The sequence below is a fragment of the Dipodomys spectabilis genome, unplaced genomic scaffold, assembly GCF_019054845.1.
Source record: "Dipodomys spectabilis isolate Male_0828 unplaced genomic scaffold, ASM1905484v1 ptg000095l, whole genome shotgun sequence".
Taxonomy (NCBI): domain Eukaryota; kingdom Metazoa; phylum Chordata; class Mammalia; order Rodentia; family Heteromyidae; genus Dipodomys; species Dipodomys spectabilis.
In genome coordinates this window covers 29,044,856-29,064,046 of record NW_024870772.1, presented here as the reverse complement: position 1 = coordinate 29,064,046, position 19,191 = coordinate 29,044,856, and the positions used below count along the sequence as shown (strand labels likewise).

The 19,191-nt window shown below is 39.6% G+C and overlaps 1 protein-coding gene across 1 annotated transcript in view; it reads left to right on the top strand.

Moving 5' to 3' along the window:
* Nucleotides 1-19,191, top strand: part of LOC122112644 (phospholipid-transporting ATPase IB-like) — a 112,018-nt gene that overhangs the window by 22,427 nt on the left and 70,400 nt on the right. Inside the window, exons 9-18 of the mRNA XM_042685505.1 lie at nt 1,366-1,493; nt 3,116-3,227; nt 3,851-4,016; nt 7,598-7,725; nt 11,305-11,382; nt 11,821-11,909; nt 13,677-13,740; nt 13,947-14,052; nt 15,921-16,003; nt 17,251-17,300. Coding sequence (XP_042541439.1) covers nt 1,366-1,493; nt 3,116-3,227; nt 3,851-4,016; nt 7,598-7,725; nt 11,305-11,382; nt 11,821-11,909; nt 13,677-13,740; nt 13,947-14,052; nt 15,921-16,003; nt 17,251-17,300 — 1,004 coding nt within the window. The remainder of the gene's footprint in view (nt 1-1,365; nt 1,494-3,115; nt 3,228-3,850; nt 4,017-7,597; nt 7,726-11,304; nt 11,383-11,820; nt 11,910-13,676; nt 13,741-13,946; nt 14,053-15,920; nt 16,004-17,250; nt 17,301-19,191) is intronic.

Below are 19,191 nucleotides of genomic sequence, written 5' to 3'. Positions count from 1 at the left end.
TCATGGATTTTCCTGCCTAGATTGGCTTTGAACTGTGATCTTCTGATTTCACTCTCCTATATAGCTAAGATTCCAAGCTACTCTGTTTTGTTTTGTTTTGTTTCCTCATTTTTGTTTTTTGGGCTTTAAGATATCTTCTGATGAATGGAAATTCATTTCTTTGTGGATTTAGAAGTATCAAAATTTCTGAGATCTTATATATATATATATATATATATATATATGTATTTGGACATATTTGGATTAAAATTTTACATCTGTTTGACATTTGCAAAGATGTAATATTCTACAGATAAAGGTCTTTTCTTTCCAATACTATAATATTTCCTGTATCTTGTATTTCTACTCAAAAAGACTGATAAGAATATGCTTCTTGTTGTCTTGAAAGTGCTTTGCATCTTTCCTCTGGAAAGTTAAGCCTACTAATTATGGTGAAGTACTCTCAGGGCCATTGATTTTCAAAGTTGGATCTCTGGACCTTAACATCATCATTATCATCATTGTCCTATAGCAACTTTTAGGAATGCAGATCCAGTGAATCCTAAACAAACTCTGGGAAATGGATCACAACAATTTGTATTTCCTCTGGAATTCTAAAAGGAACTTAATGTATCAAAGTTTGGAAGCAGTGCTCTAGAGCCTTGCTATTCCAAAGGGAACCCAAGGTTTAATGTCAGCCCCTATGTGCATAACCATTTCAAACAGTGATTATTGTGGTTACACTTTCGAAAATGATTTTTCTTTTGTGCCATACTGGGACTTTAACTCAGGGCCTAGGCAATGTCTCTGAGCTTCTTTGGCTCAGGGCTAGAACTCTACCAATTGAGCTACCACTTCATTTCTGATTTTTGTGGTGTTTAACTGGAGAAAAAAGGCTCACAGCTTTTCCTGCCTGGGCTGGCTTTTAACTGCAATCATCAGATCTCAGCTACTTGAGAAACTAGGATTATATGTGAGCCACCGGTGCTTGGCTAAAAATAATCTTTTTAGTAGACAAGATGAAAATATTTTCACCTCTTATCTCCAATTAATCAACAGAAAGCTGGAAGTGAAGCTGTAACTCAAGTGATAGAGCCTCAATCTTAAAAACAAAAAGACTAAAGGCTAGTACCTGGCACTGAGTTCAAGATCTAGTTATAGGCACATAAAGACATTGGCAAAATGATTATTTGACATCTCATAGCACAGTTTATGTTAAAATGTAATGTAAATTATGTTAGTATCTAGTAACTATAATACTAAGTACTAATATTTTAATTACTAACTCTTAATATCATCTTTTGTTAATGCCTAGAGATATGGAACTTTGCCTTAGTACCTTACAATTGTATTTTCTTTTCCTCTCTTTTGGCTTTTATTTCATAGGCTTTGCCAGAAACAGCTGCAATGCAAACAGAAAACCAATTATTAAATCTACATGGAAAAATTGAATGTGAAGGACCTAACCGCCATTTCAGTAGCTTTGTTGGAAACTTGCGTTTAAATGATAGAAGGTATGATCTTTTTCCTTAACTTTTTCTCTCTTATGGAGCATAATACATGGAAATCTTTGCCCTGTGAATGAATCACTTGTTAATATTTTACTTGCCATTGAAATATCCTGATGCACCTATATAATTGTTCTTTAAAAAAAAATCAGGAGCCAGTGGCTTATGCTTGAATTCTAGTTACTCAGGAAGCTGTGATCTAAGGATCTTTGTTTGAAGCCAGCTCAGGGAAAAAAGTCCCTGTAAGATGCTTTATCTCCAATTAACCACTCAAAAACTGGAAGTGGTAGATCACTGGCCTAAAGGCCAGGGACAGTGCCCAGGCACTGAGTTCAAGCACCACGACCAACAACAACAACAAAATTCTTAAATATGGGAGAAAAATATAATACCTGAGGCAATTAACTAATAAGGAGGAAAAGGTTATTGTGGCTAATGGTTCTGGAGAGTCCAGTTCAAGGTTGCATGATCCCCATTACTTTAGGTCAGGGCAGCACATCATTATGGGAATGGGAATTCTTAGCAGAGCAAACTCATTACATTACAAGCTAAGAAATCAGTCTGTGTGTGTGTGTGTGTGTGTGTGTGTGTGTGCGCGCGCGCGCGCGTGCATGCATGCATTTTTTTGATATTGGGGCTTGAACTCAGGGCCTCTCCCTCTTGGGTAGCCTTTTTGTTGAAGTCTGTGCTCTACCATTTGACCTCCACTTCCAGTTTTGCTGGTTAATTGGAAATAACAGTCTCTTGGAATTTTCTGCCTGGGCTGGCTTCCAACTGCAATCCTCAGTCCTCATCCTGCTGAGTAGCTGAGCTTACAGGTATGAGTCACAGGTGCCCAGCTAATTATTATTATTGTTGTTGTTGTTAGTGGGACTTGAACTCAGGACCTGAGCACTGTCCCTAAGCTTTTTCATTTAAGGCGACTATCCTATCATTTTGAACCACAGAGCCACTTCTGGTTTTCTGTATGTTAATAAGAATCTCGTGAAGACTTTCCCTCTTGGGCTGGCTTTGAGCCACAATCCTCAGATCTCAGCCTATTGAGTTGCCTAGAATTATATGCATGAGCCACCAGCACCTGACCTTTCTTACTATTTTTTTATTAAGTAGCTTTCCAAATGGGTTGCAATTCCACAGTCGGTCTGTGAGTACACACATCTTGATCAGTGTCACCTCTTTAATCCTTCTTCCTCACCTCTTCTTTCCCAGCCTCACTCATCCTCTCCACTTCCCTGGTCCATTGTCACATATGTACACTGATATTATGACTACATTTGCCCACTTTCCTCTCTGCACTCATGGACTTCCCTCTTCCAGAACACATGTACCAGTTTTCTGGTATTCATTTTGTTAAACTGTAACAACTTTCCTTCTTTTTTGGTTATAGGGCTTGAACTCAAGGCCTTTGCATCCGAGCTTTTCTGCTCATCTCTAGTGTTTACCACTTTAGGCCACAGCTCCTCTTCTGGTTTTTAGATTGTTATTTGGAGATAAGAGTCTTATGGATTTTCCTGCCTGGGCTGACTTTGAACCTCAATCCTCATATCTCAGTCTCCCAAGTAGCTAAGATTACAGGTGTGAGCCACCAGCACACGGCTCAACATATCTTTTAAAAAATTTTAATTTAGTCCTGTTCCAATTGGGCCTGACCAAGTCTTGCTAAGAGGAACCCAGCTGAGAAATACTCAATGGATCACTGGTGTCATCATTTACACTGGATCTGAAACCAAGTTAATGCAGGTAAATGATCTGGGTTTAGTATCTTTTGTGTGTATGCTATGTGCTGTCTCTGTGTGTGTGTGTGTGTGTGTGTGTGTGTGTGTGTGTGTGTGTGTCTCAGTACTAGGGCTTGAATTCAGGGACTCATGCTCTTGCGTGAGTCTTGCTTTTTTTTTTTCCCTCAAGGCTGGTGCTGTTCCACCCCAGCCATGCCCTGACTTTTTTGGGGTGATTAATTGGGGATAAGAGTGTAACAGACCTTTTGGTTCCCAGGCAGCTTTCCAACTCTGATCCTCAGATCTTAGCCTTCTAAGTAGTGAGGCATTAGCCATTAGTGCCAGACTTTAGTGTTTATCTTTTAAATTCAGAAGTCTAATGATTTCTGTTCATAATTTGAAATTAGAAAGGAGGTTCCTATTTCATCTCCAGTTTTAACTATTTCATCTGACTTTTGAAAATATTTCTTATTGGTTATGTATTATATATAGCACAGTTATCTTGTTTGTATACCACAGTTCCTTTTGATCATTTTTGTGTTTTGTTTTGATGGGTTTATGTGACTCTGTACTCATGGACTTATGTTTTGCCGGATTTGTGTGTCAAAGTGTGCATGCATGTATGTATGTACATTTGCTATTGTACAGAATGCTGTCAAATCACCTCTGAAGAAATCACAGGTTGAGAAAGTGACCAACCTCCAGATCCTGGCATTGTTCCTGTTTCTGTTGGTCATGTCCATGGTGAGCTGTGCCGGAGCAATGTACTGGAATCAAATGTACAGCATGGATATGTGGTACATGAGGAGGAAGGGTAAATATCAAAGGGTGGGCAGAAGCTGCCGTTGCTGGAGGTTACTATGCCTTGTAATGACTTATAGGAGGAAAAATGGGGGAGAATAATGGAAGGGGTGATACTGATCAAAATGTGTTGTACTCATAACCTGACTTAAGGAACTGAAACTTCTTTGTGCAACAACTTAACAATAAAAATATTAAGAGACTTGTTTGCATCTTTTGTTTAAAAAGAGGGGCACTTATTCTCACAGGTCCATTTTTATTATTGTTTTCTTTACGTAATTTTACAGAGGGATTTCAGCTCAACAGATCAGTTTATGAGTACAATGCATCTTGATCAGTGTCACCCCTTCTAGCATTCTCACTAACCCTATTATTCTCTCCTAACCCTATCTATCTTGTCAAGTTACCTGGTTCAGATTTTCACGTATGTACATTGAATAGAATGACTAATTTCACCTACTTTTCTTTCCCTTTCCCATTTGTCTACTCCTCTCCACTTGGCCTACCTCCCCAAATGAAACATGCTTTTTGGTATTTATTTTGTTAAATTGTAAGTTTGTTGTTCATAGGAGTTACACCATTGGATTCTTCCCATGTGTGGACCAAACTTTGGTCAATTAGTTTGTGTATATATGCATATGACCTTGTGTTTTCTTTCTTTTTTTGGGGGGGGGGGGTCCAGTCGTGGGGCCAGAACTCTGGGCCTGAGAGCTGTCCCTCAGCTCTTCAGCTCAAGGCTAGTGCTCTACCACTTGAGCCACAGTGCCACTTCCGGCTTTTTTCTTTTTGCTTATGTGGTACTGAGGAATCGAACCCAGGGCCTCATGCATGCAAGGCAAGCGCTCTACCACTGAGCCAACTTCCCAGCCCTGACCTTGTGTTTTCATATGTACATTTCTAATTTAGATCTAGCTTTCCATGCATCCTTTATCTCTTTGAGCCTGACTATATTCAACATTCAACATTTAGCATTTGCAGTTCCATCCAATTCCCTACATATGACATATTATTTTTTCTGACAGATGAGTAAGCTATTGTAAATTTATTCTTTACAATGGAAAAGTATACATATGTGGGTGTATATATGTATATATATACATGACTGTATGTATACATATATATCACATTTTCTTTCTTTTTTTGTTAGTTGTGGGGCTTGAACATATCACATTTTTTTAAATTCACTCATCCATTATAGGGCATCTGGGCTGTTGCCATAATTTGGCATCTTGGCTGTGGTGAAGATGGGTGTGCAAGTATCTTTACTGTATCCTGTATAATAACCTTTACTGTATAATATTCTGGATAGATGCCCAAGAATTGTATCACTGGATCATAAAGTAGTTCTGTGTTAGTCCATTTATTTTTGAGAAAGTGATTAATAAATTAGTATAAGTGAATATTCCCTTAAGATTTTTAAAAATGGGGCTGGGAAGTTGGCTCAGTGGTAGAGTGCTTGCCTTGCATGCCTGAGGCCTTGGGTTCGATTCCTCAGCATCACATAAGCAAAAAGAAAAAAGCCGGGAGTGGCGCTGTGGCTCAAGTGGTAGAGTGCTAGCCTTGAGCTGAAGAGCTGAGAGACAGTGCCCAGGCCCAGAGTTCAGGCCCCACGACTGAACCCCCCCCCCCAAAAAAAAAAAGATTTTTAAAACAGACAACACCTTGCTATATAACTGAGATTGTGATACTATGTGTACACACACAAGTACATATCCATTATAAATTGTTATATATATTACATGTACACATGAATTACAGTATGCTATTTTAACATATGTATACATTGTGAAATGATCTAACCAGGTTATTTATACATACTTCACATACCTCAGATTTTCTTGGACTAAGAGCATTAAATAAAAAAAAAAACTACTTTTTTTTTGTCCATCGTGGGGCTTGAACTCTTGCTGGGCATTATCCCTCAGCTTTTCAGCTCAAAGCAAGTACTCTACACTTGAGCCACAGTGCCACTTCCAGTTTTCTGGTGGTTTATTGGAGATAAGAGTCTCACAGCCTTTCCTGCCCGGGCTGGCTTGAACCACGATCCCCTCAGATCTCAGCCCTCTGAGGAGCAAGGAATACAGATGTAAGCCACAAGCACCTGGCAAACACTACTTTTAAAAAGCAATTTTCAATTATACAGTACTTTATTATTAATGAGAACCATCATCCTATATAGTACATCTTCAAACTTACTCCCCCTGTTGAACAGAAACTTTATACTCTTTTTTTGGTGTGTGTATGTCTGAACTGTGATTTGAACTCAGGGCTTCTTTGTCCTTGTTTGGCTCTTTTGCTCAAGATTGAAGCTATACCACATGAGCCACACCTCCATCTTCTATGTTGAATTTTCATAGGAATATTACTGCATCCAACAGTTTACTCTTTAAAAATCAAGTGCAGGGGCTGGGAAGGTGGCTCAGTGGTAGAGGCTTGCCTAGCATGCGTGAGGCCCTGGGTTCAATTCCTCAATACCACATAAACAGAAAAAGCTGAAGTGGCACTGTGGCTCAAGTGGTAGAGCGCTAACTTTGAGCTGAAGAGCTGAGGGACAGCGCCCAGGTTCAGAATTCAAGCCCCATGACTGACAAAAAAAAAAAAAATCAAGTGCAGTTTGCAGTTGCCGGGTGCTGGTGGTTCATGCCTGTAATCCTAGCTACTCAAGAGGCTAAGATCTGAGGATTATGGTTCAAAGCCAGTGGAGCAGGAAAGTCCATGAGACTCTAATCTCCAATAAACCACTCAGAAAACTGAAAGTGGTGCTGTGCCTCATGTGTTAGAGCACTAGACTTGAGCTGAAGAGCGCAGGGACAGTGCCCAGGCCCAGAGTTCAAGCCCCACAACCAATTAAAAAAAAAGAAAAAAAAGAAAAATCAAGTACAGCTATGAATTTTACAGAGTATCATAGTATCATATTTGCTTGCTTTTAAATGAGCCTCCTAGTCCAGTTTTTTCTTTGCATTTCAAACCTCATAATTATTTATACACATTACAAATAATATGTATTTATGTATATGTACACATGCACATACACACATTACATACATGTGCCCCATTTTTGTGCTGTTGCTATTGTACTTGAATTTGTTGCATACCATTTCTACTGGGCCAACTTTCTCAGGCAGCAAGCTGCATTCTTGAATCTCAGTGCTTATTTGTCTCATTATGTGACTGGTGTTTAATAAGAAAAAAGCAGGTTTTTTGGTTTGGTTTTGTTGGTTTGTTTTTTGGCTAGATGCTGGTGGCTCATGCCTATAATACCAGCTACTCAGGAGGTGTTGCTGGCATCTGAAGATCATAGGTTGAAGCCCACTGGGACAAACAAATCCATGAGACTCTTTTCTCCAATTCCCCAGCAAAAACCCAGAAGCAGGGATGTGGCTCAAGTGGTAGAACAGTGGCCATGAGTAAAAAAGTCAAGCAACTATGAAGCCCTGAGATCAAGTCCCAGTACTGGCACACACACCAAAAGCAACCAACCCATTTTTGTATTTTTGTGCACTTTGAATAATGATTTCCCACAATTTGAACAATATGATCATGCAAACAAGACAGATAATGCTGTAACCAAGTTCTTATGATTTTCTTCTGCAGGTTACAGCCCTCACATCTTTGCCTTGGATAGCTTGGTGTTCATCATTTTGTACCACAATCTCATTCCCATCAGTCTACTCGTAACTCTGGAGATTGTGAAATTTACTCAGGCTCAGTTTATAAACTGGGTGAGTATGAAAATAAAAAACTCAACCCCCTCAAAAATTCTCTCAAGCTTTTATTTAGTCACTAAGTTGGGGCTGGTGTTGGCGATGGCCTGGGTATGCTTCAACAGGAAACAACCACTAGTGGTGTTTCCGTGGCTCAGTGGTACTTCTGGGCCACTTTAAGTTCATCTTTAGGATATCATCATTTCATGTATATTTTTCAGATATTTCAGATTTCAGATATAGTAGATTCATAATAGTAAGTATAGCTTGCCACTGGTGGCTCATGCCTGTAATCCTAGCTACTCAAGAGGCTGAGATCTGAGGCTCACCATGCTAAGCCAGCCCAGCAGGAAAGTCAATGGTATTCTTACCTCCAATGAACAACTAATCCCTCCCCCCTCCCCCTTCCACCATCCCCCCCCTCACCTGCCAGAGGTGAGCTGAATGCTGGTAGCTCATGCCTGTAAGCCTAGTTACTCAGGAGGCTGCGATCTGAACATCACAGTTCAGAACCAGTATGGGCAGGAAGTCCATGAGACTCTTACCTCCAACTAACCACCAAAAAGCCAGAAGTAGAGCTGTGGCTTGAGTGGTAGAGTACTAGCCCAAAAGTTCAGGGACAGCAACCATGCCCTGAGTTCAAGCCCCAGGATCAGCACCCCCATAAAAACCAAAAACAAAAATAAACAAAACAGATTGTAGCTCAAGTGATAATGTGATATTCTTGAGCAGAAAAACTCAGGGACAGTACCCAGGGCCTGAGTTCAAGCCTCAGGACAGGCACACACACACACACACACACACACACACACACACACACACACACACACACACACAATAATAGCAAGTATAGAGATAGTTAATTCACTAAAATCCATGATACTCAATACAGTAGATGAGTCTTGTAGACTTAGGACTTTTGCCAAGAATAACCAAGATGAAAGTCTACAATCACTTTAACTTAAGGAAGCACTTTCTTAGGTGACAACCATACATATTCACTGTCATTAATAACTAGTAAATTGAGGACTGAACTAATTATCCAATTTGAATATGAAATTTCAACTTAAAATTATATCCTTAAGTAGTTATTTTCACACTTTTTAATTAGCATGTGTGAGTTGTACAAGGTGGTTTCATTGTGATATTTCTTTACATATATACAATGTTTAGTGATCAAATTCACCCTCTACTACCCTCCCTCATTCCCTCTCCCCCTTCTACAAATGATTTCAACAGGTTATTATTCATACAAGTAGATATTCACCTTCCTACACCCTTTTCCTTCTCTTTCCCCGTCTCACTGCTACCTACCCCTCAAAACAATCTATTATACATTCTTGTAACTCAATTTTAGTGTATATTGATTGTGCAAAGGGTTTCACTGTGGTATTTTACACATGCACCGAAACATTCTATTACTCTTTTTTTAAAATTTTCTTTAAGTAGTTGTACAAAAGGGTTTCAATTCAGCATGTTAATTTATGAGTACAATGCATCTTGATCAGTGTTACCCCTTCCAATCATTCTTCCCATCTCTTCCAACCCTACCCATCCCCTCAAGTTATCTGGTTCTCTTTTCACATATGAACATTAAATATAATGAGTGTATTTGTCTCATCCTCTCTCCATTTGTCTTTCTCCTCTCCCCCTCCCCTCCCCTTGACCCCCACTCCCTTCCGTAACACATGTTTTAGCTTCCTGGTATTTATTTTGTTAAACTGTGTGTGTGGTTTTTTTTTTTTTTTTTTTAAAGAATTACACCATTGGATCCTCCTTTGTTTACCATACATTAGTGAATATTTTATGCATATGACCCTGTATATGTTTTCATGTATATTTATAATTTACATCCACATATGAGAGAAAATATGTGCCATTTGTCTCTCTACTGTTCACTCTTTCCACGTTGCTCCTACTGCTCTATTATACGACCGTTTTAGTGAATGTTCTTATGTTATCCTCACAAACACAATGTACTTGGATATTATTCACCCTCCATTGTTCTTGCCCTTTGCCTGCCACATCTGCCCAAAGGTCCCATAAATTATAATCATGTTCTGTGTGTGTATATGTGTACATATATACATATTGACCTGTCTATCATTTAAGTCTAGGCTCCACATGTAAGAGGAAAAATCTGACCATTCTATTTCTTAAATATTTACTTTCTTTGTCAAAAAATTATGGCTGGCTGCCTCATGTTAAAAATATATTCTCATATGCAGAAGCTGGATCTCAACTATCACGAGACATGATCAGTTATACAGACCTCAAGGCATTCACACACAGTGAGACCAAAGAAGGAAACTTTTAGGGGAGGAACACAAAGGCACAATGAGTATGTGCCTCTGATCATATAAAATAATATTTATCGAAATGAACTCCAGGAAATGGAAATGAGGTTTTATTGTTTGTCCCTTTTGTTTTCTTTTCGTCTTGTTTGTTTATCTGACTTCGGGAGGGTACAGGGGAGGCACAGAAATGGAGGGACAAAGGGTGAAGAAATGTGGCAGTGGTCCTCACTAGACACTATGTTGAAAATGAATATACAACTTGTGGGTGGGGACGGGAGGGAAAAACTGTGAGAGAGTGAGGGAAGAGATGGGGAAACAAAGGAAGAGGCAATAATGCTTGAAAAGAAATGTACTCATTATCTTGCCCATGTGATGGTAACCCCTCTATATGGTGTTTTCACAATTTAAAAAAATTTAAAAGCAAAAAAAAAAATAAAACAAACAAAAAAAGAATGAGGGAAGAGATAACATTGTACAAAAAGAAATATACTCTTTACCTCACTTATGAAATGGTAACCCCCTTTCTACATCACTTTTTTTTTTTCGGTCGTTGTGGGGCTTGAAGTCTAGGCCTAGACACTGTCCCTGAGCTCTTCAGCTCAAGACTAGCGCTCTACCACTGTGAGCCACAGTGCCACTTCGGGCCTTTTCTGAGGAATTGAACCCAGGGCCTCATGCATGAGAGGCAAGCACTCTACTGCTGAGCCACCTTCCCAACCCCTCAATTTATAATAACAATAAAAAATAGAAATTAAAAATAGTTATTCTCTCACTCTATCATTGGCTTGCCATGATTGAAAGGGAATATTTTCTTTGGTTGTTGTGGTTTTGCTGGGGATGACCTCACAGCCTCACCATTGCTAGTCATCGCACTACCACTGAGCCACATTCCAACTGGGAATACTATTATAATCATGCAAGGTGAGACAGACCACATTCAAATGCATTTCATTTAAGTTCTCCTAAGTACTTGAGATCCAAATTGTTTCCATTTGATAGATGTGGCAGATGAGATACAGAGATGTCAAGTAACCTCCTCAAAACCCAGGGCTTGGCTGATGCAGTGCTGATATCCAAGCCAAGTCTTACACTCCTAGATCATCCAAACATCAAAATGTCTTTATAGAAGGCACTGCCTGTCCTGTTTGATTCTCCTAACACATGGGAAAAGCATTAGCATCTGATCCTGCATTTTCTAAACATCAGTGTCAGAGAAAGATCCATGGCAGTGAAATCTTTGAAGGAATCATAAGCCTAGTTCTGAATCTGGTTCTGAATCTTTGTTTTCCATTTCTCACAGGATGAGGATATGCATTTTCAAGAAAATAATATCTATGCCATGGCTAGAACATCTAATCTTAATGAAGAGCTTGGGCAGGTAAGCGTCTTCTAGGGTTAGGCAAGGAGGCAGACGCTAAAAAGAAGACTCTAAAGAAAGCTTGTGCAAGCCAAAATGCCAACTAAAGATAAAATGATCCATTTTCTAGATATTTACAATGAAACTTTTCTTTGAAGGAAAATGAGCTTGGACTTCTGATTTTCTTAATTTTGATAGCTTAAAGTTTACTTTGCCTATTACCATATAGTTTGTTATATAGTTTATAACAGGAAAGGATGTCCTTCAAAATAATTAAAAATACTAAACACTTAATAGAAAAATATTGAAGATAAAATCTTTTGAGCCAAGTTCTTTTTTTTTACTTTCTTAAGCCACATATTTGAGGATTTAGAGAGAACATACATCATCTTAATTGTCTTTGCTCTGTAAGTATACTTGAAACTTACATGAGCTCTCATGTTCACTTTTTTTCTTTAGGTAAAATACTTATTTACTGATAAAACAGGAACTCTTACCTGCAATATTATGACATTTAAGAAATGTACCATTGCAGGCATAATTTATGGGTAAGTGCATTTATTGCCATTTGTGTGTGTGTGTGTGTGTGTGTGTGTGTGTGTGAGAGAGAGAGAGAGAGAGAGAGAGAGAGAGAGAGAGAGAGAGAGAGAGAGCTGGTACTGTGCCATATTTAGGAAATTCATTTTTCTTAGTATACATTAATTATTTATTCTAAGACTTGCCTGAATTTCTAATACCATAGCTATCTCTGAGTGAGACTGAAATATATATTGCAGCTGAAAGAGAAACTTGCAGTTGTCAAATTTATATATGATGAGAATTCCTACCGTTTTAGACTGATAGTCTTTTGTGAAACATATTTTCCCCCTTGCTTTCCTTTAGGGATCACTCAGACACGAGTGACGTCTGTCCCCAAAAATGCAGGTATAGACAATTTTCCTGTCTATTTGTTCTTTTTCCTTGTGAACAATTTTATTTTTTCTGGTACTGAGGCATGAACTCATGTTCTTGATAAGCTTTTTCACTTGAGCTTGGTGCAACCACTTGAGTCATGCATACCTCCACACTTAGCTTTTTGCTGCTTCATTGAAGATAAGAGTATCTTGGAGTTGTCTGCCTATACTGGCTTTGAGCTGCCTAAATAGCTAGGATTACAAGTGTGAGCTACCAGTGCTTGACAGCACCTTCTTCTTGTCCATACCTCAAATGGAGCTCCTGGGGAGCATCCCTGGGCAGATCTTTGCTGTGTGGTGTTCAGAGAATAATATATGGTTTTGAAACTTTCTTATAAACTGCTTATAACTACAGGCTAAGTTTCTCTCATCTGAAATGCTTGGGACCAGAAGTGTTTCAGATTTTGAAATTTCCTTCACATTTGTTTATATAGAATGAGATAACTTTAGGATAGGACCCAATCTGAACATAAAATCCATCTTTCTTTCAAATACAACTTGTACACCTAGCCTGAAAGTGATTTTATACCATTTTTAGATTTTAATTGACATATAATAATGACATATTTATGGAATACACTGTGCTTTTTTAATACATGTATATGAGATGTAATGATCAGATCAGGGTAATTGGTATATGCATCATTGTAGCATTTATTGCTTCTTTATGTTGAGGATACTCCTCTCTTCCAGCTGTATTTAATTACACAGTAAATAATTGCTAGAGGATAGTAGAATTTAATCCTTTTTAAATGTGATTTTTAGATAGCTTTAAAATATAATTATGTATGTGAAGAAAATTTCCTTGGTAGGGACATTTTCCAGCTATGGCATCCGAGTGAGATTCAAAAAGTTAGGATTCCGGGGCATTTCAGGTTTCAGAGTTTGGGATTGGGGATGATCAACCTGCATATGGCTTTCAAGGCCATCTAAGCATTTTTTAATGCCTCTGCTGTTAAAGCCCAGGAGTGTGTCACTTGACAAAACTTGTAAATATTTTCTATAGATCTGTCATCTCTAGTTGTGATCTTCCTTAAAACACAAGAAGAAGGAATTTGTTTACTTTAGATCCTTTTGATATTGACTAGTCCCATCAAAGCATGGGTGGCTCACACCTGTAATCCTAGCTATTTAAGAGGCTGAGATCTGAGGATCATGGTTTGAAGCCAGCCCATTCAAGAGAGTCCATGAGACTTATTTCCAGTTAACTACCAAAATACCAGAAGTGGATTCATGGCTCATTGTCTTTGATAAAGTGTTAGCAGTAAAAGCTAAGAGAGAGTACAAGGTCCTGAGTTTAATTCCCAGTAATGGCAAAATAATAATAATAATAACAACAATTTTCTCTCTCCTGTCTTATAGTCAAGCGTCACCTTCTTATGAATTTAATGATCCTGCATTATTAGAGAACTTTGAGAAAGGCCATGTAAGTCTGTTATTTTCTCCATAAATTCCATGTTATCTCACTTGAATTAATATATATACATAAATACATATTATATGATTATATTAAATATATCTGGCATTCTAAAAGGTACAGTTTTCAGAATCTAGGAAGAAAGAGCTATGTTCAAAGGGACAACTAAATAGAGGAAGGATAAGTGAATATAATCTGTGCCTTTTATTTTCTAGCCCACAGAAGGATACATAAAAGAATTTTTTACCCTGTTATGTGTGTGCCACACAGTTATCCCTGAGAAAGAGGGGAATAATATCATCTACCAGGCTTCCTCCCCAGGTAGGTGTCATGGTTTCATGCGTGGGGGTGAAGGTACAGCTCCTGCTGGCTGGTGGTGGTGGGCCTCTGATGTCCTCCACGGCTCCTGCCTTTTGCTTTCTCTGGGGTTCTCACAGGTCACAGCAGCTTTGAGCTGTTCTACAGGCCCTAGGACTTCTTCTCTCCTACCCCAAAGAGGCTGGAGCAGTACTGTTTGAGGCTCAGTGATGTGTTTGGGTATAACTATAATACAGCAGAGGTTAAGGCCTCCCAACATTTTTGGGGGGTGTTGTTAATGGCACTGAGAACACATAAGGTTGTTTTGAATAATACTTCCATCAGTGTGGTAGTTTCATCTTAGTTCAACTAAAATAAGCCCTTTTTTGACCAAACTTCCTCTGTCATGAACACAATGGTATTAAGAAGGTTGGATAAGTTGCTTTGGATAAAAAAACAGTAGAGGGGTATGTGTGTGTGTGTGTGTGTGTGTGTGTGTGAGAGAGAGAGAGAGAGAGAGAGAGAGAGAGCCTGAACTCAAGGCTAGGTCCCTTACCATTTTAGCTCAAGGTTGGCACTACATCACTTGAGCCACACCTCCACTTCTAGCTTTTTGTTGGTTAATTGGAAATAAGAGTCTCATGGACTCTTCTGTTCAGGCTAGCTTTGTACTGCCTTCCTCAGATCTCAGCCTCCTGAATAGCTAGGATTACAGGCATGAGCCACCAGTGTCCCCAACATAAAAAAGCCATGCTCTATATGAAAACATAAAAAGGGTCATTCATTTACATACACAAACATATTCACTGATATATGGTAAACTCAGGGAAGAATTCCAATGGTATCCTTTCTTTGAACAACTAGCTTACAGTTTAGCAGAATGAATCCCAGGAAGCTGGAATATTTGTTGTAGAAGGAGGAGGTCAAGGAGAAAAGGGGCAGACAAACAGAGAGAGGAAGAGAGAAGGAATACAGTCATAATATTAAATGTACATATGTAAAAATGGAAGCAGGAAACTTGGGGTGATGGATGGGTTTGGGAGAGATGGGGAAGAATAATGAAAGTGGCTGTACTCATAAACTGACATGTTAAATTGAAATCCCTTTGAAGAGCTACTTAAAAATAATTTGGAAATGGGGGCGGGGGTAGGATGGGAAGGGGAAACAAAGGAGGAGGCTACAATGCTTGATAAGAAATGTACTCATTATCTTACCCATGTAATTGTAACCCCTCTGTACAGTATTTTCACAATAAAAAAATTAAAAAAATAATTTGGAAAAAATGGGGGAAAAAGAAATAACTCCAAATTGTGTACTGGTGATGGTGGTGGAGAGTTGGATAATTTTGTTATTTTTCTTTCTCTTTTAGTTGCCTTTATTATTTTATTCTATTTTTTATTTCATTATCCTCAGTTGTACAAAGGGATTTCAATTTTCTCTTAGGTTTAAAAACCTATCTGTGTATACTAGTTGAATTTTTTGCAAACCTAAATGCAAAACATAATGAAGTTTTTTTTAAGTTTAAGATAAAAGTTAAAGATAAAAGCATCAGAAAGGCATGTGGGGCTGGAAGGTGGCTCAGTGGTAGAGTGCTTGCCTTGCATGCATAAGGCCCTGGGTTCGATTCCTCAGCACCACATAAGCAGAAAGAGCCAGAAGTGGCACTGTGGCTCAAGTGGTAGAGCGCTAGCCTTGAGCTGAAGAGCTGAGGGACAGCGCCCAGGCCCAGAGTTCAGGCCCCACAACCAACCAAAAAAAGAAAAAGAAAAAAGAAAGCCATGTTGAAAAACCGATATTATATATCAGTACCAGAGGATAGAAGTCTGTATTAGATGTATTGTGGTGTCAACACATTTGTTCAGTTTCAATTAATACAATGCATTTATTAACAGATGAGGCAGCTTTAGTGAAAGGAGCAAAAAATCTTGGGTTTGTTTTCACCACCAGAACACCTTACTCTGTCACCATAGAAACCGTGAGTAGGACACTGCTGAGTGCTTCACACAGAAAGGCTCATCTAGACAGGGAAAAGTGTGTGGTGGTCCCCAGCAGGGGCCTGAAAGCAATGGGAGGCTTACCTGGCTCCACCCCTTCCCTACCAGCATTCTCAGGGGCCTTTCCTCACCTGCTCCTCAGTTCTATTGTTGTACATACTGCACGGTCCATTCAAGGATTCTGTGAGTTACTAAACAAAGTAATTTAAACCCATGTCCAGAACGCAGAAAGTGTACAACTCAAGTGACTATCCAAAGGTGTAAAATCATCAGACCATCAAAAACTATATAGGCATCTGTGGCTCACACCTGAAATCCTAACTATTCAGGAAGCTAAGAGCTGAGGACTGAGATTCAAAGCCAGACTGTGCAGGAAAGTCCATGAGACTCTTATCTCCATTTAACTACTACCAAGAAGCCAGAACCGGAGGTGTGACTCAAGTGGCAGAGTGCTAGCCTTTAGCATAAAAGCTCAGGAACAGCCCCCAGTCCCTGAGTTCAAGCCCCAGTATTGCAGCAAAAAAAGAAAAGAAAGAAACAGTGCATGAACACTATCAGGTGACTGGGGATTCATTTAGTAAATGAGACAATTAGCAGACAGCAATGGACCAATGAATGGGATTTGAACTCAAGGCCTCATACTCTTACTTGGTTTTTCAGGAGGTGAGACACACCTCCTCTTCTGGCTGGCCTTTTAAAGTTATTTATATTAAGTAGTTGTATAAAGGGCTTGCAATTCCATGAATCAGGTCATGAGTATAATACTTCTTGGTCAATGTCACCCCTTCCTTTGTTGCCCCTCACACTTCTGGATTTTTGCTAGTTAATTGGAGACAAGAGTCTCACAGGCTTGGGCTTTACCCCCTGGGCTGGCTCAACCTGTGACAATCAGATCTAACAGTATAAATTCCAAATTGAAAGAATGTTGGTAGAAAGATGTTGGTAGAAAGCTTTGTACTGTAAGCGCCCAAGTTGCAGCTGGCAAATCATGCCTTGTTTTAGAAGGGGATCCCTGAATTGGAACTCAGGGTCTCTCACTTGCTGGCCCTGCATGAAGTGCTTTTCCCAGAGGAAGGTGCAGTCGTCAGATTTGCAGGCAAATGTGTATTTTGAAAAAGATAAATATTTAGAGGGTAAAATGTCATTTTTTGATGGGAAGGAGTGAATTAATTTGCAAAATGAAAATTTCATTTCTCAGGTAAGAATGTGTTGTTTTATCTTCTTGTAGATGGGAGAAAGCTTCACTTTTGAAGTCCTTAATATCCTTGAGTTTTCTAGGTAAGCTGTCTTCTTGTACAGTTCATGTATGTTTACAATTCATTCCAGCTGGGATCTGGTAACAGAGACCAAACTCCAATGCAGAGCCAGGAAAGTCTAGCCTCTGCCTTGAAATTTCACATCAGTTCTCAGCTTTTCAGAGAACTTTTCAGGCCAGACTTCCCTTTGCTGGTTTCTTAAGGGTCTACACATCTCTCTCAATAACACTTGTTAAGGTCATAGTTGTATTTCAAATCTGTCATTACCTAATGGCCTCAGCCCCTGAAGATGGGAAGTACCTCCCCCACACAGTGTCTGGGGTCAAGGAAGTGCTTCCTAAATAGTGGATGACAGGATGAACATTGAAAATTATTTTCACAGATAAATGTTTTTGAAAGTTATCAGTGAGTTAATTTTTTTTCTTCCTCTCTTCACCCTCCTTGCCTCCCTCCCTCCCTCCCTTCCTTCCCTTTTTCCTTCTTCCTCTCCTCTCCTCTCCTCTCCTCCCCTCTCCTCTCCTCCCCTCCCCTCTTCTCCTCTCCTCTCCCCTCCCCCTCTCCTCCCTTCTCCCCTCCCCTCCCCTTCCTCCCCTCTCCTCCCCTCCCCTCCCTTCCCCTTCTCTCCTCTCCTCTCCTCTCCTCTCCTCCCCTCTCCTCTCCTCTCCTTTTTTTGTTGTTGCCGATACTGCGGCTTGAGCTCAAGGCCTCACACTTGCACTTAGCTTTTTCACTTAAGACTTCCAACTGCAATCCTCAGATCTCAGCCTCCTGAGTAGCTAGGATTTCAAGTGTGAACCACCAGCACCTGCCTTTTTTTTCTAAAGGAAAAATGGGATGTCCAAGTCTTTCTTTCTTTCTTTCTTTTTCTTTCTTTCTTCCTTTTTCTTTCTTCCTTCCTTTCTTCCTTTTTCTTTCTTTCTTTTTTCCTTCTTTCTTTTTTCTTTTTTTTTTGCCAGTCATAGGGCCTGAACTCTGGGCCTGGACACTGTCCCTCAGCTCTCTTCAGCTCAAGGTGAGCACTCTACCATTTGAGCTACAAGTACTACTTCCGGCTTTTTCTGCTTATGTGGTGCTGAGGAATCAAACCCAGGGCCTCATGCATGCAAGGCAAGCACTCTACCACTGAGCCACCTTCCCAGCCCCCTTCTTTCTTGTACTGTGTCTGCTGCTTTAGCAGACACATATGGTTCTTCAGAACTCATTGTGATGATATTGTGGTGTTAATCTCATTGAGCTTTAAATAAGACACAAAAAGTCACATTTCCTAATCTGATCATTTCTAATGTGGAATCTAAAAGTGTAGAGAAGGCCATGTAGTAGTAGATGATTAGCTCCTCTGAAAGCCAGATTGCTTTTTTTTTTTTGGTCGGTTGGTCATGGGGCTTGAACTCTGGGCCTGGGCGCTGTCCCTGAGCTCTTCAGTTCAAGGTGAGTGCTCTGCCACCTGAGCTACAGCACCATTTCCAGTTTTCTGGTGGCTTATTGGAGATAAGAGTCTCACGGCCTTGCCTGCCTGGGCTGGCTTTGAACCTCGATCCTCAGATCTCAGCCTGCTAAGTAGCTAGTATAATAGGTATGAGCCACTATCGCCCTGCAAGCCGATTATTTTTAAGTGACACAAGTCTTCCAACTTGATTATATTTTTTAAAAAGCTCCAATTTTCTCCCTTGTACACACACAGGAAAGTCTCTTTAAAAAAATCTTTATGACAACAAAATATATCTCATGGATCATTCTAGCTTTCCCCTTTCTTAATATTTGACTACTACTAGATCAGTTATTGTATGTCATCAAAATTTTCACTTAGCTCTGGGGGTGTAATTCAGGTAGAATTTGGAAAGATGGGAAGAGGCAGCCAGGTAACTAAGCAGAAAGGGCACATTCCTTGGCAGATAGATACAGCTGGATCCAAG